Source organism: Haplochromis burtoni, unplaced genomic scaffold, assembly GCF_018398535.1.
Source record: "Haplochromis burtoni strain Fernald_Lab_line unplaced genomic scaffold, NCSU_Asbu1 Contig_2, whole genome shotgun sequence".
NCBI classification, from domain to species: domain Eukaryota; kingdom Metazoa; phylum Chordata; class Actinopteri; order Cichliformes; family Cichlidae; genus Haplochromis; species Haplochromis burtoni.
This window is the reverse complement of record NW_024582363.1, coordinates 1,089,530-1,112,664: the sequence shown is the minus strand read 5'-3', so window position 1 is coordinate 1,112,664 and position 23,135 is coordinate 1,089,530. Positions and strand designations below refer to the sequence as shown.

The window sequence follows — 23,135 nt, the reverse complement described above, 5'->3', positions numbered from 1 at the left end:
TCTCATGTAAAATTAAAGGCTGTTTAATTTAACCGTGCAACAAATTCAGATAATGAGAGCATAAAAAGAGGATTATTTTGAGTGGAAATTTGCCACTAGCTTCTCAGCAAGAAAATAAACAAAAAAATGTTCTTGGAAAGGAGCTCCAGTGGGAAATTCCTAAAAGTGATCAAGTATGACTTTGGGGTCATAATTTTATGAACAGCTTTAAGGGGAGTGGAACAGGGAAAGAAACGTGTGACTTAAGCAGAAGAAACCTTTATTCTCAACTTTAGTAAGTAAACACATTTAGTAGGTTGAACATTCATTTGCAAGCCAAATAAATTACATACACCCACAGTTAATCATTTGTTAAAAAAAGTGCAAACCACATGGCAAACCATGAGCTCATTCTTGGAATATAAATAAAACACACCGGAGCACCCAGCTCTACAGAAATTAAAACATGAAACTAGCGAACTGTACTTTATTCAGCAGGACAACCAGGCGTCGGATGATTTGCAGGACTTTGATGCAGCAGAATTAGACATTTACAGACTCCAGGCTCTTTATTTTGGCACTCCCATGATGCAGCGTTTTAGGACAGACTCAAAAGAGACAAACTTGCACTCAGCAGACATGAAGGCCATTCATTATTTTTAGTGGGATCGGAAGCATAAAAATGTTCTGCAGCATCATTATATCACATTATGTTCACTTTTCACCAATTGCTGTCTGTAGCTGTGAGGCTGAATCAATATAATACAATCAGTTCAGTTTAATTTCACAGGAAAAAACCCAAGAGGTTCATCAGCTGTGCAAAGACAATGGACAGAAACACGTGTGTGGCTTTGAAGTAACGATGCACATTTATATACACACACAATGTTAAAGGTGCTTCCTTCCCAGTGAACAAACAAAAAGAAACTGCTTTTATCATTGGAGCTACTTGTTGGGCATTTCAAAAGGATCCAAATACACTAATAACACCACTGACGATCACACTCCTAACGACAGTCGGTCCAAAGAAATCACTGCTTTAAACTTGAGAGTGATTCCCATTAGGATTTCGTTCTCTGTCTCTATGGCCTTGTTGCAGCTCCTGTACTTCTAAAACTGGAATGAATAAATGAAATGGAGCATAAATATTTAACATCTGACTCAAGGACTGAAAAATATCAAAAAGAAACGTTTTGGGGTATACGAGAATCCATTTATTGGCCCTTGAAATGAGTCTGAGTGAAAACGTGTGATGAGGAAAGGGTGGTCAGGTGAGTGGCATGCGCGGGAGGATGGGAGAGGATGGTCTCCCATGATGCAGCTTTGTTTCTTCACATGGCATCAAAATGGAAACGGTGGGCTTCCTGGCGCTTCTCTCGGTCATCTGCTTTCTGCACAACACACACACACACACACACAGAGAAACACACAAAACCAGGTTTTTAAGGTCAAAGGAAAACAGTCATTTATCTTGCACTGGAGTCATAAATACAAGAGGACACATCATCAGATTTTGTAGCGTATACAAAACAAACAATGACGACCTTCACTTATTTCTCTAAAGAAAGTTTAGGTTCTCCATCATCTGTTGAAATGGATTTTTCACTGTCATGTACAAAAATTAATTTCTAAGGAGGGACAGAGCTTGTGCTGAAGGGGAAGAGGGACCAGAAAGGCAAATCACTACCGTGTATTTTGGGAATGCCCGTGGGGTTTTCAATTACTGGCTAACAATCAGAGATGGTAGGGAAAATTAAAAAAAAAAAAGAAAGAAAATCGGCTTGATTATTTCAAATCTTGGGGAATGTGCCATCAGAACTTAAAGGCATTTAGAATAATGCTATTTGAAAGTTAAAAACACTCATCACATGGTTGAGTGAGAAAACACCGATGTTAGTTGACAGTTCTAACGTGACGCAGGATTTTATTGATTTAAGACTTCAGAGGGACAGATCTGATGAAAGCTGTAAAGGATGGATTGAGTTTACTAATATCATGCAGGCAAATGAGTGAGAGTTGTAGTTTAACAACCTCATAACTGTGTTACTTACAGCTTTCTGGTTTCAGTATTCAGGGTTTTGTTTTGTATTACTCCGTCTCTCTTTTATTTTAAACCCCTGTTTGCTCTTGAATCAAATGTTTGGATTTGTATGCTCTAACAGAGTTCGCATAATGTCGTATGATTTATACTACTGTACACTATGTAAGTGCTTCCACCTACACATAACACAGGAGCTGCTCAGCCATGGAAATCACTGCAGGTTTTGTGCTGATGTTAATACCAGTGGAGGTTTGGAACTGTTGTTAGCAGAGCTTTGGCGATTTTTACTCACTATGTTCCTCAACATCTTTCTTAGAGTTTTTTTTCTGGCAACTGGCTGCTTTTTCAATCATTTTGAGTCCTGTACCTGACCATTTTCAGAGGAATTTTCTTTTTTTTTTTTGTTAAGACACTTTAACACTGATCTACAAATCATTTTGGCACCAACTTACAAACCTGTGTTGTGTCCACACACAAAAGACAACTCAGTTAAGATTTTGTTTTTAGGTATTTTGTTACCAGCAGTCACACAATTTGTTGCAAATGTTATTAGAAGTGACAAAAATAACAGTTTGACAGACATATAATAGTAGTTTTGCAACCACATGATTTTTCCCACTGAGCTAATATTGAAAACCTCGGTATACCTCCGAATGATGTGCAGGGGGTCCTTGAAACATCTGAGGAAACTGGACAAGTGAAGGACAGAAGTGGCAGGCTTAAGAAAACCATCTATAGCAAATGAACAGTACCTGAAAGTCATGTCCTTAAGAAATGGGAAAGAAATTGACGAAATACCTGACACCCGAGAGCTGAATTGGACCTTTAGTTGACATTTGAAGAAATTACAAGAAAGCTTGCGAAGAATAAAAGTGGAGGGTAGCACAAGACTTTTGCATAGTACTGTGCTTCAACCTTTCCAGAGAAGCAGATATTTCTGGAGGCTTTTTTTAAGTACAGGTTACTATGCAATGTTTTTACTGATTTGGCTAAAGGAGGGTGGCCCATGAGCCAAATAAATATAAGACCCCTGCCTTAAATTGTACTTTATAACATCTCTAATAACCAAGGAAAAACAGAACAACAGGAACACAGAGTTTTCTGAAGAACTACTGGATTTGCCGTGGAGAATAATTTAGACATCACCTGCTATTATTTCTGCAAAGCCAAGTTACACGGGCACAGTATGTGGGAACCACTGAACACTCCACTACAAACAGGTAAACAGTGCCTGTTCCCCTAACCTCACAATAAACACGAACAACATGTGCAATCACAGAAGCTGTACATATCAAAGCTTGACAGCTGCAGCCTGAGCATGCTGTTCGTTAGCCAAACTAAAACTGATGGCAGTGAGATGACTAATGTGTGACTAAAACGGAAGTACATTTTCTTAAAAGCCAAAAGCTCTGTGCATCTGTGTGCTTGTTGAATGTGAGCACACTGTATTACTTCTAAACCAGAAACAGCTAAAATCTTGATTTGCAATCTGCAGTGCATCGGTCAGAGAACCTGAACCAAGCCAAACAGAACGCACTCAGATCTGAAAGCAGTGCTGAATAGGACGAACCTACTAACATTTATTCTTGGACAGATTGCTTAACTGGAAAATTTGTACTTTATTTACATTTACCAGTTGATTAGTTAAAAATGTGTTAGGAGAAAATGATCAAACTAAAACATTCTGGTTAACTTTGTGGTCTAATGTCTTGATGCATGCTCAATCACCCCAGTAAGTAAATCTCCAAAAGGAAATTCTGTTCATCTGGAGGTAACGTTTTCAGTGGTTTTCCCACTGAAAACGTTACCTCCAGATGAACAGAATCAACTTTTGGAGGTTTGTGGTCTAATGTTCAAATCTGTTAATAAGTGATGCACAAATTAGACTTTTTGTTAGGAGGTTAATATTCAATTACATCACAACAGGTAAAAATGTAATGTTTGCTCCAATGATTAATCAAATTCAAACATCACACAAACACACAGAGTTTCTGTCCTCCCGTCAATGTGAAAAGGCTTTTAAGGATAATATGTGTGCATTCATAGCCAACAGTCTATTATCATCATCTGGGCAGTGGGACAGACAGGCAGGTGTGATGGCTGCAGGCAGTGGTGTACGAACTAAGCTGTGAACAAGCTGACAGACGTGCAGCAGCAAAGTCCACCACCCTCTCCCAACAACACCTCCTCCCTGAGGGCCCCGCTCAAGTCACCTGCTTCTACTCTAATACTCCTGGTGTGCTGATGAAAAAAACAACAAAATTTCAGCCAACAGCAGCAATTTCTCATGTTTTCTGTTTACTTCTTTGAAACGGCACCTAACATCGTCTCAAACAGAACAAGAACATGTTATGATGTGAGAGCCCATGAAAGCAATTTTGTAATTTCAACATGTCCAGACTGTGTTCATCCCCGCAGTGCAGGAGTAGGGATAATGTACAGTTCTTTTTGAAGACAAGAAGGAGGAGGCCATGGGGATGTGTGAACATTTGCAACTGTGGTATCAAAAGTCACAGCTGAAGTGATACTCCACCCTACATCTCTCTTTCAGGTGTCAAACTCAACCCCCTGTAGACTTCAAAGGAAAGTGTAAAACGTTTTTCGCCAAAATAAAACTAAAGACACTTTTTCCACCCTTACTGTTGAATTTGTAAGTGTGTCAGAACCACTTTGTCCCAACTTAATGACTGTTCACTACCAACAACCGGAAAAGACCGCGATTTCTTCTCAAATGCTAAATTTAATGAAGAAGTAGTTCCTGCGTACTTGTAATACATGCAATTCTATCTTTCTTAAAAAGGACTGTGAGGGTATTAACTAAATTATTTATAAGCTGCACCTTCCAGAATACACCAAGTTGATGCTTTCCTCACCAGGTGGACGTTGCAGGTTAAAACAACCATTATGCAGAGTGAGCTCTTGCAGCCGTGTGAAAAATGACATGCAAAATGTCTGAGCTTAACAGAAAGGATCTGGGGTCGACCCTGCCGTTTAAGCCGTTTTCACACATAGATAACAGCTTTTAAATTTTTGAGACATCACCTGGAAGAAGTGCAGGTGTGAACGCAGATGTGAGACAAAGTCAGATTGGACATTAGCTGGTCTTTAAAACATTTAGCTCCCTCATTAAAAAGTCTGTATGATGTCAGACAGCGTGGTCTTCTGCAAGCTCTACCCAGACAGCTTCGGTGACTAAAACCACACAGAGTATTTCCAGTAGTGCAAATGTGTGTGAAACTACTGTAAAATGATTATTCACATGTGAAAATGGCCACGGATGAGTTAGAATCCATTATTCTATTGATCAAGGCCGTAACAGTAACAAGTGTCTGATATTCTGGGGTTTATTTGAACAAAATCAGTGATTTGTTCAATCACCTAAACATACATTTTTGGTCCCTATAATCAAACCAAGAACCTACAAATAAAATAATATTAAAGTAAAAAAAGCTATACTCAGGACACAACCCTAATCTCCTTGTTTAAAATTTGCAGACTAATTCCCAACATCAGTCCTCAACCCTCCTTATGTAAAACTAGTCTCTGTACAGAACAGTCAAATCTATAAATGAACCATTTATGTCACTTTGGGAGCCATTTGGAATCAAAGTATTCTTTTGTTTAGGGTTTTTATATCGGTGTAATTGTTGGTGTAATCATTCCTGCCATTCCTACTGGCCATGTTTCTCCCAACACAAAGCCAGTGTAAGTAATCAGGAATAAAAAACCTGATCAAGTGGGTATTTTTTAAGTACAAGATTTTCATTTCTGCGGGCATTTCCTAGCTGAGCTGCAGTGAAGGGACAGTCGCACAAAGGGAGGAAATTTTGTGCTAAAAATATGCAGAAGATCCTCATCGATGTGGACAACCTCACACTGCTGAAGCCTCGTGTAAGCTTTGGCTCAACTATGTATTTATGCACAGAATGAGGATTTCCCTTACATCTCTGGAAACAGTACGGGGTCTGTTGATTACCAAGAGAAATAACTGCTGCGACAAACAGCTTACATATGTCTTATCTGCTTTAAGCCACACTTGTAAACGTGTCATAAATCCATGATCCAGTTCTTTAAATGTCGTGTTGGCCCAAGTGGACCTAATTATACCTACTCTATGCTTTTTAGTTGAATCTGAAGGGGACAAGGTCAAAGTTTTAAATAATGAGGTCAGTGCTTGTAACAAGTAAACCCTGTGAGTCAACAGCTGAGGTGACAGACGGATCTAATCACCCAGTTTCAGGAATTCTTTTCTATTTTTGTCTGTATGATGTCAGTGACATCATTCAAACTGAAGAAAATTGCATTAAAAGAAGGGTGGCCTTAAGGAAGAGGAGCCAAAACAGCTGGTGTCAGAGATGGTAAACTAATGGGTAGAACCAACAAGATATACAGTGGTGTAAAAAAGTGTTTGTCCCCTCCTGATTTCCTATTTTTTGTACTTTTGTCACACTGAATGTTTCAGATCATCAAAAAATTAAATATTAGACAAAGATAACGCAAGTAAAAACAAAATGCAGTTTCTAAATTATTTATTATCAAGGGGGAAAAAATCCAAACCTACATGGCCCTGTGTGAAAAAGTGATTGTTTGTTATCACATCTTTGGAAAGCTCAATGTGGCTAGAGTTCAATTTCTCTAGCCACACCCAAGTCTAATTACCGCCACACCTGTTCTCAATCAAGAAATCACTTAAGTAGAATCTGACTGACAAAGTTTGTCCCATTACATCTGGTGTAAAAGTAACGCAGCATTTTTAGAAAGGGAACATCATCCCATCTGTAAAATATAGTGGTAGTAGTGTGATTGTCTGGGGCTGTTGTGCTGCCTCAGGATCAGAAAGACTTGCTGTGGTAAATGGAACCCTGAATTCTGCTGTCTACCAAAATATCCTGAAGGACAATGTGAGCTTAAGCTGACGCACACTTGGGTTCTGCAGCAGGACAATGATCCAAAAGACACCAGCAAGTCCACCTCTGAATGGTTTAACAAAAAAAAAGAAAAAAGAAAAAAAGAAGGATTTGGAGTGGCCTAGTCAAAGAACTGACCTGAATCCGATTGAGATGCTGTGGCATGACTTTAAAAAGGCAGTTCATGCTTGAAAACCTTTCAATGTGGTTGAAAAACAATTTTGCAAAGATGAATGGGATAAAACTCCTCCACAGTGCTGTAAAGACTCGTTGTCAGTTATTGAAAACGCTTGATTGCAGTTGCTGCTGCTAAGGGTGGCCCAACCAGTTATTAGGTTTAGGGGGGAAATCACTTTTTCACACATTACCATATAGGTTTGGATTTTTTTCCACTTAATATTAAACAGCTCAATTTAGAAACTGATTACTTGTGTTATCTTTATCTAATATTTGAATTTGTTTGATGATCTGAAACATTTAAGTGTAACAAACATACAAAAAATAGGAAACCAGGAAGGAGGGAAACACCACTGTAAAATACAGAAGGATTATTTTGAATCATACAAAGCTACTCTGGTAGTGTCCATATTATTATCTCATTTATCACTCTAAGAGTAAAGGTTTTGGTCTGTTTTTATAATCAAGACGTGATGAGGCACAGGTTTAAAGGGGTGAAATGTACATCTTTAAAGTTTGTGATTTGGCACAGTTGAAGACAAATGAATAACAACAATTCTATGTTATGTGGACTGCTGATTGTGTAGTCAGTCAATGACTTTGTTCTGTGGGTGAACAGGCAACAAGTTAAAATACTGTCAGATCTTTTTTTCCCTTTCCAAACATTTAAACGTTGCTTAAATGTTACGGCAGAGCCGTTCATGTTTTAGCATAACAAAATGACTAAACCCAGTCACTACATTAGAAAGATTTTTTGAGACGCATGTCCTCTTTTGTGGGTAAGCCAGTGCGTCCCTGATGTTGACTAATTTGCTTCATCCAAAAGACGAGCAGAAACACATTTATTCAATCTTTTTTTTTAAATCCTGTCAGTTTTGGTTTGTAATAAAGCCTTCATCTATCTTCAAAGACTGCAGCATCTCATATTGATTGATGTTCTTTTTTTTACTCTTTTTAAAAAAAAAAAAAAAAGCAACATGTTTTTAGGGAGCAGATTGATTTGATGTTCTTTCCTTTGGATAACCAATCCACTGGGCTGTGCTGCTGTCCAGGCCTGGTTTAATTGACTGTCCTGGGGATACTACCAATAGTCATCCTGAGGCTTGAATCATCATTAAGCAGCAGAGCATTGATTTGTGTCCATCTAAAGGGTTTTCTGACACAGTGGGCTGGTCTGTGTCCCAAACCAGGTGGAAAACTACAGTGATGCATACTGAAGTCTCACAGGGCTTTAATGTCAGCTAATTAAGTCTGGCCTGCATGATGATGAGATTGATTAAATTCTGCTTCATTGGTTTTTTCTTTCCCACAATTTGTTTAAAGGGGACCTTTCCTCAACTTGTGTCATTTATATACTGTTGCAAAGGTTGATTCTTGCATTAAACATGGCCGAAGTTTCAAATAATGAGGTCAGTGTATGTGAACCTAATCCCTGGGAGACGAACACTCAAAAAGCTCTGTTTCAGGCAGTTGCTCTACTCTTAGCTCTGTGCGTGAGATAGGATATCACTAATATGGTAATCTCAAACACATAGCTCGCTGGCTTTGTGCACAAAAGACTTACCAATCTGGTCAGAAAATCTTCTGCTTGCTACGGGCAGCCAATTGCAATAAAATTGGCTTTAAAGGAAGAGGACAGCTATTTCAGACAAACCAATAGGCTGAACCATAGTGAGATACCATATATGTAAGATAAGACATACCTCCCATATTTGAGCCACACGAGCTGTGAATCATGCAGATCTACTCTAACAAAGTCCAAGAATAAAAATATGGGGTTCAAAATGGTTTAACAGGTGCCTTTAAATACTTGTTTCTTCTACTTTCTGGAATATAGTCATATGGACTTCTTCATATCCCTAGCTAATATTGCATTGAACAGAAGTTCACAGAATTTGTGTAAAAGCCCTGTTAGCTGGTTAGGCTGGGCAACGTGTCTTTGCCCTCATGCTTTTGCCCTCTGCCTGACTTTGTTATTAGAAGAGCAAATACCAGAGGCGGCGGTGCAAACACACAGAAATGCCAAATGTCAATCAGCCGTCTCGCCTTGACCTTAGCGGATGCCCCGCATAAAGGAGATGGGAGAAGATGAGATATAAGAAAGAATGTTAGCAGCTTTTATATGTGATTTACCTTCAGTGTTAATTCTCTGGGTGGTGAAGGAGGTTACACCACATTAGCCAGTCAGTTCAGCTGTGTGTCTTCAAGTTATCAAGGCCAGACATATAGTCCAATTCAAATCAAATTTATCTTTAAATTGTGTCAACCTGAACAACCTGAAGGGTATATACCGACAAGACACTGGAGATCGTCCTCAGATAGAGTCAATGCTGTTTAGCTTTAGGGACAGAAGAACGCTGTGGGTTTAAAACACTGTTCACCAGTTAAATTAGAGACAGCTGCAGTTTGATTTATGGCAGGAAACTGTTATGTGCAGATGTATGTAAAAATAAATGTTGCAAAGTGAAAAGTGTTATTTCACCTTTCTAGAAGTAAAAAAACAAATCCATGTTTTCAATGGTATAAATGACAACTGTAAAAGTGTAGCTAAACAAAGATAAGTCATATTAAAAATCTTGTGCAAGTTAAAAATTACCCACTCATGTCTGTTTGAACTGGGTAGATCTGAGTTTTATTGGAATCCACTGATATTACTCTCATATAATGGCGAATATTGATTAGAAGGCATCTGGCTGCTTGCTACAGACCTAATGTTAACTTACTACTAATAGCCTGCTACATTTTAAAGAAAGATGGTGAAATGTTCCTTAAGCATGCTGCCCTGCATGTCAACCATTTCATTATACTTTGGGATTTTGCTCTTTAGATAGATTTAAGTTGCCCTTTCTGTGAATTTGTCTCTAAGCTGTACAGACACTCTAGCCTCCTAAATTTGCACCCAAAATGTTTCTAAACACAACCTTCATAATTCTTGGGCGGTACAGAGGTAACAGAAAAGTAAAAAGAAAACAAACTACTGCAAAGGATAATTTTTTCACAGCACTTTTGTATTTGGTGTAACATGGTAGATAATTGGAATTTCTACTTTTCAAATTGCAGCCTTGGCAGATTTGCATGGGATAAACATCACAGACTACCTCTGCAAATATTCCAACTGCACAGAGTTCCCCAGGTAGTACTAGTCAAGTGCAAACACGGCTTAATTCAACTGTGACTCCCAAGGAGCATTTCAATAAGAACTTCAATCACTGAACCTGAAGTTCTGCTGCATGCACAGTGGAAGCTCAGGATTATGCACAGTGGAAACCTGATAATGCACTTAGTAATCTGAATCAAATGAGTTTTTGTATGCATTGTGAATGTTGGATGCCTCACCAACTGTGGTGCAGTGTTTTGTTCTGAATTGAAATGATGATGAGTGCGATGTTACATATTTCAGTGCATTTCAATAATATATTCCTGTGCTGCTTCTAATCTATCTAATCAAAGCCTATCATGAGTTTTCAAGTACTATATGATATACCACCATATTATTAAACCATTAAGAAAATGTTACTGAACTGCATGCTGCGGAAATGAGAACTCTGAAACGAGTAGTCAAAAAGGCCAAAAACCTTTCTAGAACTAGTAACTATTACTCTTATTAGGGGTACAGTGGGGGGTAGTGAGACATTTTTGATTACTGTGACTAGTCAGCCTATGAACACCACAGTGTTCAAAGCCAAATATATTGTTGGTTTATGACTGACAACCTCTTCCTTCTTTCTGTGAGAACAAGACAGAACTGAGTTGAATCTGTGGGCTACTCAACAACAGTACATACTGGGACTGAACATAACAGAACTGAAGTGAAATGTGTGTAAAAGTGTCCAACGTAGCCACTGTCTGAGCTTTTCATGCTGTTCTTTTATCTTTGATGTTTGGTAAATGGACGGGTACTCATATAGCCTTTCTACTCAGTTGAGCACTCAAAGCGGTTTCTTACTACAAGTCTCATCCACACAAACATTCATATGCTTTTATCTACGCCTAAGTGCTTTCTGGCATTGACACAGTCTGATGGATGCATCAGGGGCAACTTGGAGTTCAGTACCGTGTCCAAGGATACGTCAGCATGTGAACTGAAGGAGTTCGATTGGTACCAGATGTAGACATGGTTAACATCTAGCTTTACTGGGTGTATGTGCTAACTGGGATTCAAACTCCAACCTGTTGTTCCAAAAACGAATGTCACTACTATACTGTCCAACTTTCAACCAATCAGCATTTGACGTATGTACAGTACGATTCATGTTGAGCTAAGCATTTCTGCTTTTTTTTTGAAGGGCTGCACCCAAGCACGTTTAAGTAGCTTGTGTATAAACAGAATCGTAAATAACCTTTAAGAGTGAAATAACCGTTTTCTTAATTGCATTCCCCATTTCCTGCTCTTGCAACATAGCTTTCATCCACACACTCATCACTCCTCCCATCCACCTGAGCCTGCTAGATGTATCTTGTGTACGTAGTTTGGGCACCAGCCATGCTTATTTATTTATTTTTATCTTTTTGAATTTCGCATCAGCTCAGATGAAGCTGATGCGCACACACACCCACGTTTCTAAAAAAGAGGGCAATTAGAGCCCTTCTGTGTGTGTAACCATGCTGCATGTCAACCTGAGTGAAGACGCGCGCACACACACACACACACACACACACACACACACACACACACACACACACACACACACACACACACACACACACAACACACACACAGGAACACATTAAGTGCACATGGTCTCACCGCAGATGGGTTGGAGCAGATGCCAACCACTTACTGCACTGCTCAGCCCAGCAGACTGTGTGTGTGTGTGTGTGTGTGTGTGTGTGTGTGTGTGTGTGTGTGTGTGTGTGTGTGTGTGTGTGGATGAAAAAGGAAACAATCCAGAAAAAAAGAGAACATTTGCGATAATTTGTGTTTGTGTCTGAGTGTCATCAACCCTGCTATGATGGGATACATTTTTCTGAGACTGTGATGTGTGTGTGCCTCCATTAAAAAAAGAAAAGAAAAAGAAAACAGTTTTTTTTCTTCACCGGAGGTGGTGAAGAAAAAAAACAAAATCAAAAACATGAAAACATGCATCGACTCCCTGGAGAGCACATTTATGGCGGTAATGAACAGCAGATCTGCCGTGCTGAAAGGACAGAAGAAGGCAATTACAGCTGAACGTCCTTCCAGGTTGTGACCCCGAGAACGAGAGAGAGAGAGGTAGAGCGAGAGAAAGAGTGTGTATGTGTGTCTTGGTGGGAGGCGAGAGGACTACAGGACAGGGACAGTGAGACCCATCTGCTGCTGGTTGTGACCAATCTGCTCTCTCTCTCTCTCTGTCTCACACACACATACACACACTCACACTCTGAAGCAGTAAATCACCAGGAAGAGGCCAACATTAACTACAACACGCTACTCTGTGTCTGTGTGTGTGTCTGTGTGTGTGTGTGTGTGTTCTGACCTTCTCTTGCCAATGAAGGATCCCAATAATAACAAGGATGAAGACACACACGCCGATCAGTGCGATGGCCGTCAGCAACACGCTGTTGCTGGGAGTAAGGTACAATTTAGCACTCCAACTAAGAAGAGGGAGAGAGAGGGAGGAAGAGAGACAAAGAAAGATTGCCATATGCTGTTTTATGTTTTGCCATAGTTTTATCTGACAGAAAAACAATGCAATTACCAAAATGCTGGACATTAGCAGAGACTGTGTTATGTTAAAATAAATAAACGAACAACTCTTTCACTTTCTGGTCATACAGCTGAACAGAATGAAAGACTGCGCTCTCTCTAGTTTCTAAGAACTTTTATGTATTTCCAGAAATCCAGCCACTTTGATGTATTAACTTTATCTTCATCATGATACATCTTGCAATCTGTTAGCTTGTACTTTGTGTGAAAAGACTACCAAGGCGCCTGTTTTCATATAAACAGTCAGTTAGTCTGATTTCACTCGTGGTGTATATGTAGGTATGTGTGCGTTGGCAAACATGCAAGTGTTATGAGCCTATCGAGGAAAGTGCATGTGTGCCATTGTTTGTCTGCGATGACTAGCCATCTGGAGCTCCTCCTGGGTTTTCAGCTACATGTGAATAGCGTCATGATAACATGAGGACGCATGCTGCGAGGTAATAGCGTGTGTGCGTGAGCATGTTTTCTCACTTCTGGGTATTGTTTTGTGAAGATATACCACAGAGACGCTGTCTGGAGCGAGCTGAGGGTAACATTAACTCGAATATGCCAGCAAATGACATCAGGCGAGGCGGTTAAAAGTGTTGAATAGTGTCCATAGTAACAAATGTTAACAGGTTCTCTGAGCAAATTATATGACTGTGAACAAGGAAAGCAACCATTTGTGACCTGTCTATATTGTATTATATCTAGAGGTGTAAGCGTTTATGTACCTGCGGGGTGTATCATGTGGGAAAGGCATGACAATAAGTTGAGAGTTGGGAATGATGGCCGTCCACTCCTTGTTCCTTATCTCCTGAAAAGAGAAGAAAAACACATTAACTGATTATCTTTATTCACAGTAATACATTATAGCAACCATATATGCGATACAAGCAGACTGCTTTAAGATATGCACACACCGACACAATATGTATGTTAAGCCCTTCGAGGCAGAGTAATGGGTCTCATTCTTAGCTACTGTGGACTTGCTATTTTAAGCCGTGTGTTTCAGACATAGATAACCTACTACTTGAAATAAATTACTCAGGCTATGGTGAATAAAACCCTTTTTTTTCTTTATTGTGAGTGTGGTACATATGGCCGGGTGTATTTGCATGTATGATAAAGGATTTCTGTGGCAGTTTGTGTGCGAGCGCAGCCATCTGCAGAAGTTAGTCTCCGTCTTGATGAAATTCACATGGTCTTTTCATCATGTAACGCATCACATCGCAGCAGCAGAAAGGTCTGCTTTGAAGACTGAATTTATGGGAGTTGAAAGTTAGAACACACATTAAAAGTACATACAAAATTCTAACTGAAGTCAATTATTTTGACAAAAATCTCCAGTCCAGTAATGACTCACTACATTACATCTAAAGACTGCAGCTTGAAAATTTACAAGTTAGAGATTCAGAATTACTATTAAGTAAGATAAGTAGTGTTTTTGAACATTACCATTTCAATTTAGCAAATTCTGGAAAAACAAAAGTATTTTATGTTAATGATGTCTTGTCTCCTGTGTTTCATTTACAACTTGAATGCTCATGTTTACTGGTTTCTTTGTTTGGTATTATATCAACACTGATTATATTAACACTGAGTGTCCACAGTGGCAGGGATACTGCTTTTAAATTATGATACACTCATAGTTTACCCAAATAAGAGTTTTTCTTTATATTTCCTGATTAGATCTCGACTCATTTCTGTGTAGGCGAGGGAGAGACAGTGTTTGACAGACAGATCCCTCAGGCTCATCTTAAAGCTTATTTTAGTTTGAGATGTTTTAGTGTCAAAAGCTCTTGTTTGCAGGAACACTGTGAATATACTAAAGTACTTTTCTTGTGTAGAAGCTGCTCAGTGCAACCACAATCTGACCTGCTGGTCACTGAACAGCTTCCATGTACAGGCAGGGGTACAGGTCTTACAAAAGGACACCACAGTGGCGATAATGAGGACAAATGGGACATACTGTCCAATTCCTTTTTTTTTAGCCTTTTTTCTGCTAAAAATTTTTTCTACATTTGTAGACTGGAGCAGATAACTTACACTTTACTATGATTTTAAAGCATTTAGCCACATTGCCTGATTCAAAATTTAAATGCAAAAATGAAAGCCTGAAAGGTTAAGCAGGGCCGTTACATGCAGGTATCATGAAAATAAGCAAAAGTTAAAACAGTATAATGAATATATTGAACCTCATAGTTATGCATGAAAGCAGATTAGATTTCTTTTTTTAATTAAGACAAAGGTAATGAGACATATGTACAAGAAAAAACCCCCAACAAATTTACAAAGAAAAAATGATTTTGCTTTTACAGCAAGAAACCATATTGTATATTTGATTGTATACTAAAAAGGTGGCAAAACCTCATCACACCACAAACATCCCTAATTACTAAATACTGCAATCATTTTTACTTTGTTAGCTCAAAGAGTAGAAGAAAGAAAGCCTGGTTTTAGCCTAGAAACATCAGGCTATGACTTGGATTTGAACGAGGAAATCGCTTCTCTAAAAGATCTGCAATTACAGAGTGCCTTTTAACTTTCTGCAAACCACTTTCCACTGTGTCCTTGCCAGAACAAGTTCAGTGTCTTGCACATGAATACTTTGGCACGAGAAGGGGCAACCTGTTTACCACACGAGTTAATTATGCCTTGCAAAGTGAATAAATGAGGCTACTTTGCAAGAGGAAAAAAAGTACTTCTTTTATATTGGGGAATATCTAAAGTTCTGAGACGGTTAAGACAGACTTAACATAACTGCAGAGTTTACAAACATTTGCTTGGAGAACTGTTTGACAGCAGCTTGACTCTGCATAAGTTTCAGTTTCATTTTTAGTTGTTTGCTGCCTTAGGGCTCAGCAACTAGTGGTGACATCTGACATGAGACTGACACAGGCCGTATTTAGCATCTTTATAAAACAGGGCTTAGGTTTCTGGAAAAGCCCAGTGTAGTCGTCTGTGTCTGCTAGCGTTCTTATCCATATTATTCTTCTTTAGGAGCCTGCTCAGGCAACTGGGGTTGTTCTCTGGCTCATAATGGGTTAAGAGCACAGTGGTATAAATAGGAGAAGGGGGCAATATATTAATGATTTAAAGGCTGTAACTATACTCGCAGTTCAGAGGAAAGAATTCCAGTTCTACGTTTGGCAAAATCTGTAAGTGCCACTGCTCTTTAATTGTGACTCTCCTTTCTTCATCAATTGGAAGGAACTACATCTTGCAGCTATTTTGAATAAGCGTACAGCAACGGCATTGCTTTTTACATAACAAGCACATTCTAGCCGCCAGCCATTGTCGCTTAGCTCTTGGAAAGCACTGCCGTTGGTGCGGCAACTGGCGGGGGAGCAGAGCTGGAGACGAGTCAGCCTCCACTACCGCTGCCTGGGAGCAGATCCGATCTGGCTGTTTGGAAGAGAAAAGTGTTCCTAAGTCTTCAGAGAGAACGAGAGATACTCTGGTTCAAAGCCAGGAAAACTGGCACACTATGGAGAGTGAGAGAGACAGATACAGAGTTAGAGGATGAGGAAGACAGAGAGAGAGTGAGAGTGACAAGTAGGGGACTGATTAGTGAAGTAAACCACTTTGAACAGCAAAGGGAATCCCCTGGGTGGAAGATAAGTGAACAGGAGGACTGAGACTCACAGAGAAAGATGAGGAGGGGTGAATAAATGAGAGGACTGATTGGACAGAGGGAAGAAGATATCCACTAAGATTCTACAAAACATCGCCTTCTGCGAAACAGCGGGCAGAAACTCTCTTTGTGCTGGAGAAAGTGTAAAGGGCACAGCAGGGGAGACAGGAAGAAAACAGGACAGAAATAAAGATTGAAACAAAACAAAAATGAGAGACAAGCAGATCAAGAGAGCTGGCAAACAGAAAGAGCTAAATAAGCCGACTGTGCAGGGTGGCGTAACGATCAGATTTCTAAACCTTCGCCTCTTTTCTCATTACAGGTAGATTCAATGGAGGTACTCCACTCCCCAGTCCCTCTGGGCAACAAAGAAAAAACTACTCTGCATAATAGCGCACATCTTTAGGCATTAATTAATTCACACTGTAAAAGGGACAAGAGAGGAGGAAAAATGAGGGGAAAAGGATTGCATTCCTTTGCATGGGAAAAAGGAGGGTGTGGAAAGAGGACAATAACGCAGTTTGTTTGTGATGAGTGTTCCCGGTGCCCTATGCTGTCTGACTAGCGGACTGAGCCATCTGCAATTCTAATCAGCTGTTCAACGAAAACCTTGGTACCACACAGGAGGGAAAAGGGGCCCTGTCGTGCCTAATATTCAGAGTGACAGTGCTACGTTACAGAGAGAAAAAGAGAGACGAAGGCGGAGAGAGCTGAACTGAAGAGAGATGAGATTAGAGGTAGTGAAGAGTAGAAATATAGACAAAGAATAGATAAAAACCATAAAATAAAACCAATTATTTATTATTACTATACTGATCTGTTGCCGTATGACAGGAATCACACATGTGGTTGATTCAGAGTCATTCATAAACAGTCATTTAGCTGGTTGCTCAGCAAAGATGTGTAGAAGTAGTAAAAAAGGAAGCCATTAGCATTTCTATTTCAGTGGGAAGCTCGCTACACCTTTATTAATTCCTCTGTTGATGTCATCAATCATCCCATACATTAAAAAGGAGCTGTGTAATCTAGCTTCCGTAAAGCATCAATCTGTGTCACATAATTCTCTCAAGCTTTATTTATTTTTTAGTCATTAAATGGGCAGGGAAATCTGATTTTCTTTCACCTAGATTCTACTGCGCAATCACGCCTCTAGTGAGATGTGGGTGGCAAAATATGCTTTTTCAAGTCAAATCATTGTTTATGACACCGGAGAAAATATTGTCCTCATTAAGCAGGAGAAGCAGAGGTAAATAAAATGTGAAAATCCCTACAAAAATAAAACTGCTGGCCTGTGTTTAGGTGAATTATACATAAATCAAACCAAAGATTTCCAGTAAAACTTGGAGAGAAAAAAAAGTAGTAAGTAGTAGTTTTTTTTTTTAAAGCTAAGATGCATGATAATTCATTTTTATATTTTATTTTTATATTTCAAGCATAAAAGCTATAAAATGTACAGACTAACGTCTCCCTTTCTATATTTATGAACTAACGTCAACAGCAAGCAAACAGTTGTTTGCCAAATGACCTAAACACAAGGTATAAAATAGTTCCTTGCATAAACTACTGCTTTAATTAAGGAAAAATCTCAACCAAGCATTAAATGCCTTTGCAAGATTAGGGAGATACTGTAGTCTCTGTTTACCTCACTTTCTAATTTGATAAGAAAGTATGTGGAGGGAAATCCCTCTACTGAACCTTCACGAAACACCTTTCAAACTAATCTCACAATCCCTGGAAGAAATGTGCTACATCAAGCATCATCATGAAAAATGCTGGAGCAGTTGGAGAAAAACAACTTTTTTGCTCTCCGCTTATGACTTACAAAAAGTGCTTCAATTGCTCCCTCCATTAATTCATCCATCATTTGATATTTTCTTGGAAGATTTTCTTGTTTTTAAAACCACAATCCCGAGGCTCATTACAGAGACATTCAATGTCTTAGTCAGGCATGCCGTACACGGTTAAATTCAGGACACGTTAAGCTGCTCAGAAATGACTTAATCTGACATTTGACTACAAGTGTTGTATTTTAAATCACTTTGCACCTGGGGTTGTAAAAGGCTCATTTTTTTGCACAACTTTCCTTCCTTTTGCTATTTGCTGTGACATAAGCTCTGTAAAGGAATCTTCCTCAGACATTCTGTGAGACCATGAACCCTGCAGCAGAAGTACTGGCAGTTATCTCGGTAAAATTTCCTCACCGTCTCTCCAGGCTGCCGGGGGATGCCGACGAAAAGGTGATCCAGGAAGTTGGCGCTGCGTCCGAGCCCCAGTACAGTGTAGGGCAGCTGGAGGGAGAAATAAGCTGACTGGCTTAGCTGACCAGCTACAGGAGGGAAGACAAAGAAAAGACAAGTTTGCCATCAATGAGGTATTCTTTTCAGCAAACACTAAAACCAAGTCAGAATATACATTAAAATATGCATGTATTGCCCTTGAATGTACAAGCAAGCATGTGCGGTCTCCAGATGCTGAATCATTATCACTCTACTGCCACCACAGTTAACATTTTTGCATTAATTAATTCTTTGGAAAGCACTCGAGAGAATGAAATTTGGTACACTTGCCAGTACAACTTTGTACTTCTGGCTGGTCAAGTCTGAAATTTATCATGAAAATACTTGGGGAAAAAAAGCTATATCATAATTCAGTAATCTATGAGATTCAACAATGTGCAAAAAGAGTGCAGCAAAAAGTCTTTAAAGAGCATTATTATAAGCAACTATAAGCAGTGCAGAAAATATAAACAGAAATTAGTGAACATTCTTGATACAAAGGAATCTTCTGTTGGGCTTTTTAAGTCTTAGGCTTTGGAATTCATGTACTTTAGAAGTTACTTTCAAACATGCCATCCATCTTAATATTGCCAGACCACAAGCCCCTCCCTTCCAGTGACACTGCCCAAATGTTAGCAGCATCCCTAAGAAGGACACTGCACCTTAAAACACCACAAAAACTGTGCAGGAATGACAAGAGGCAAGACAAAGGAGTTGATTCGGCCTCCAAACTCCCCAAATTTAAGCGTACAAGTACCAGAACAAGCCCGATTGACTCGCAACACCAAAAGGTTCCATTTCCGCCAACATCTTGGTGTCTGACAAAGTAGGAAACCTCAAAACGATTCTGTATCCAAGATCATTACAAGGTGTTGGTCTGGGATGGGTGGGAATGAGACACAGAAGGAAGTGTAACATCTGAAGTCAAGTCAAATTTGTTTTTCGTACATTTAGAAACAACAAAGTGCTGTCGATTCCAGGAACGATATAAAGAACATTAAATCAACAACTTAGACTTCATCACTGGGCTCATATAATGTAAAACCATGTGCTCCAACCAAACCTATCCTGAGCACGACTGTTGATGACAACAAGAATACGAACGAGTAACCATAATAAGAGGAATGAGAAGGAAATACACAACCAGAGCGACTGAGCCAGAGGGACTGCAGCATGAGACCTTGTGTTCTGACATGAAGCAGCGTCATAAAAGATACAAATCACAGAGACACCTGAGGCCAGTGCAACACCTCTCTCTGTCTCTTCACCCAACCTCCCTCCTGTAATCTCTCCCCACTCACTTAATATTCTCATCCAATCCTCACTATTGTGTTTCCTCCTTTCTGCTCATCTCTCCATTCCTCTCTCTTGATACATCACTCTGATTTGGCCTTTTGCTTCCCCTTTCTCTCTCTCTCTCTCTCTCTCTCTCCCCTTCAGCTGCTGTATCTCGCCCACGCCACCCAACTCTGCCAAGTGCAGCCGACATAAATCAACCTCTATGTGGTAAACAAAGAGAGGGAAGGCGAGAGAGAGAAAGATGGAAGAAGAGAAAGAGAAAGCCTTGAGGCAGCCAGTGATCAGAACTAATGTGGATGGACTGCGTATTGCAGGCCAAGAGAAGCACAACAGCTATGCTTCTCTCTTTATTTTCTTTAATCTATGCCCAACCTCAGTTTGTCCGGTTCATTTTGGCCACCTGCAGTAAGGTCCTGTCAGTCCACCTGACTGCAGCTAAATATTTCTCTTCTTAAAAGCTGTTCCTTGCTGCACAAATAAAGCTGGCTTTTTACCTCAGGAACACTGCAGGGGTACAAATTGACCAGCCAGCGGGTGAAAGTATCTAGTAGCTACTATATGGTTTTAGTGCAATGAAAGCCTGTCCTTGATGCTCTAATGTCCACTCTGTGGCTCCAGTTAGCACGGAAGCTCAATGAACACCATTGACTTTTGCCATCTTCAACCAAAGAAAGCTTTTCAGCCGTGTCTATTTATGCCTAAATTTCTCTCACTTGTTATTGGTCTATGCATTTTATTTTCACAGCTTTTTTGCACCGGGATGCGGTTTTCTGAAGAGGCAGCGTAATTGCCTTAATCACACACTGCACATGGAGAGAGACAGACGATGGATGGTCAAAAATATTGGCTGTTTCCAGGAGGAGCCGGACACTTACCTGAAGTACAAAGACAGAGCTTTTATGAGACATTGAAGCTGAATCCTGGGGTGTCTGACATTTACTGAGGTGTGCGCGCATGTGCGTGCGTTTGTGTGTGTGTTAGGGGAATTCACCAGATCAGTAGAGTGGAAAGCTGTGTACTTCTGCAATAAAATTTGATTTATAAATGCTTTTTACACATAGCAACATCATCATACCAGGGATAAAAATGTTTTTCAATGGGTCATTCAGTTGACCACTTGATCCAGCCTGAAATAGCTCAAAAACCATCAAACAGACTGGCAAAAATTGACTATAATATACTACAGACTGTAAGACAATGGATCATGACTATGTTGGCGATTCTGAGACTTTTCATCCTACCCCAGCTGGTTAAATTTACATGTGCATTACATTTAAAACATGTGGACAAACACAAAATCCAAGTTTACCAAAAGTAGTTTTTCTGGCAACTACAAAGAAAAGTTGAGGATGTAAAAGGAGAAATAAATAGCAACGACGCTTATAGCGACCCCAAGTCCTGATTGATCAAAATCAGAATGATGGTGTTTCAAGATAGAGTACCTTTGTTGATATCTACAGAAACTGGGGCAACAAAAACCTCAACAACAACAGAAACGGCATCTCTGAGTAAGAATCAGAATGATTTGAATTAAAAAAAAATAAAAAATTCTTGTCAATTGCTACTTTTGTACACACACATAAATGTGTGGGAACAAAACTGGTGAATGTGGGACAAGGATGTGAGGATAACACAGTGGGGGGATTAACCAAGTAAACTTAGAGTTTTTGCTGCTTAACTTGACAGGTCGGAACTCTTGTTAACCACTTCTGTCTTTAATATAAACAATTAAATAGCCTTTAGGGTTTTTTTTTATTTTTTATAGTTGACAACCAATAATTTATTGGCAGACTAATTCTTCTCTGTTCTCTATCCTGCAGTTGTGAAAAAAACCCCACTTCATTGCTTCACACAGAACCTCAGAGCCATGGTGCTGAACAAAAGGGGATTTTTGAGGGGATTGAACCTTTAGGCCAGGTTTGGTTTGATGGTTTTGACAGAAGGCTTCTCCTCGTTTGTGGGCAAGAGGTGGATAGCTTGCAGCCCGCCACTCAGCAGGGTAGAGTGGGTGAGAGAGAGAGTGTGTGTGTGTGTGTGTGTGTGTGTGTGTGTGTGTGTGTGTGATGGAGGATCAAGCAGGGTTATATTGCAGGCAGGGAGCCTGGCTTAACGTCTGCTGAGTACTGTGCGAGTGCGTGTCTGAGTAGACCGGCTAACAAACACGGCCACGGCTGGAGCAAAGCCATTTCACAACACGGGGAGGCTGGCAAAGGGTATTATGCAGAGCAGTGTATCGGAGTGTCTGCATTTTGTGTGCGCTTGTGCATATGCGAGCAAGCGCATTTCTGTCCTATCTTCCAATAGCAGAGCCAGCGGAGGTCTTGGCAGGGGATTCCACCCTGCACACATGACTGACAGCCTACAATCCATCTCTTAGAAGACAAAGCGGATTCAAAGTAGCACAAGCAGTCACCCTTGGTGTGTGTACATCTGTGCGGACTTCTCATTTTCTCAAGTTTTAAACACAGACACACTTGTGGGCAGCATGATGTGCTTCGATTCAACAAGTTATTGCTCCAAAGCCAAACACATCGACAAGCAAACACTCAAGACCACACGCCCACGATATCCACAGGGTCCAACCCAATTTGTGCCAAAAGAAAGAGAAAAGAAAAATATAATAAAAAAGTTGCTCTTCATTGAAGAATTACATTTCATTTTACTGACTATATAAAACAAAGTATAGTATAAAAAAAGTCTTAGAAATCTTGCTTAAGTCCTTAGAACTGAACTTGATCATCCACCTTGTTACTCCAAACATGGATTGGTAGAATACAAAACACGTTAATGTCTATTTTATTATTTTGTGTTTATATTATTTTGAGACAAAGGAAAGTAAAATAAAAGATTTGGAAATGCCACCGACTGTACACCTACTAAAGTAAACTGAGATGAGGTGGTTGCTGCTGTGATTTGATGCCATACAAGTAAAGCTGAACTGAACCTGAGCCCATGGACATCACCAAATTCTTTGTTTCCTCCCTTGAGATGCCCATCCAGGGCTTTACTACAGCCATCATCACGTTTAGCTTGTTTCTACATTCAGTATTGTATTTAATAACTAAAGAACATGCTATATCGGGTTCAAATCAGGTGACTGACATGGTCACTGAAGTGCTGTTTGATCAGTTATGCAGGATTCTGCTGAATCTGA

General features: G+C 39.8%; 1 protein-coding gene across 1 annotated transcript in view; it reads right to left on the bottom strand.

The window, feature by feature from the left end:
• Positions 1-242: 242 nt before the first annotated feature.
• Positions 243-23,135, bottom strand: part of itfg1 (integrin alpha FG-GAP repeat containing 1) — a 146,885-nt gene continuing 123,992 nt past the window's right edge. The window contains exons 15-18 of the mRNA XM_005913089.3: positions 18,608-18,732; positions 13,504-13,586; positions 12,561-12,678; positions 243-1,370 (exon numbers count right to left, since the gene is read on the bottom strand). Coding sequence (XP_005913151.1) covers positions 1,311-1,370; positions 12,561-12,678; positions 13,504-13,586; positions 18,608-18,732 — 386 coding nt within the window. The 3' untranslated portion in view covers positions 243-1,310. The remainder of the gene's footprint in view (positions 1,371-12,560; positions 12,679-13,503; positions 13,587-18,607; positions 18,733-23,135) is intronic.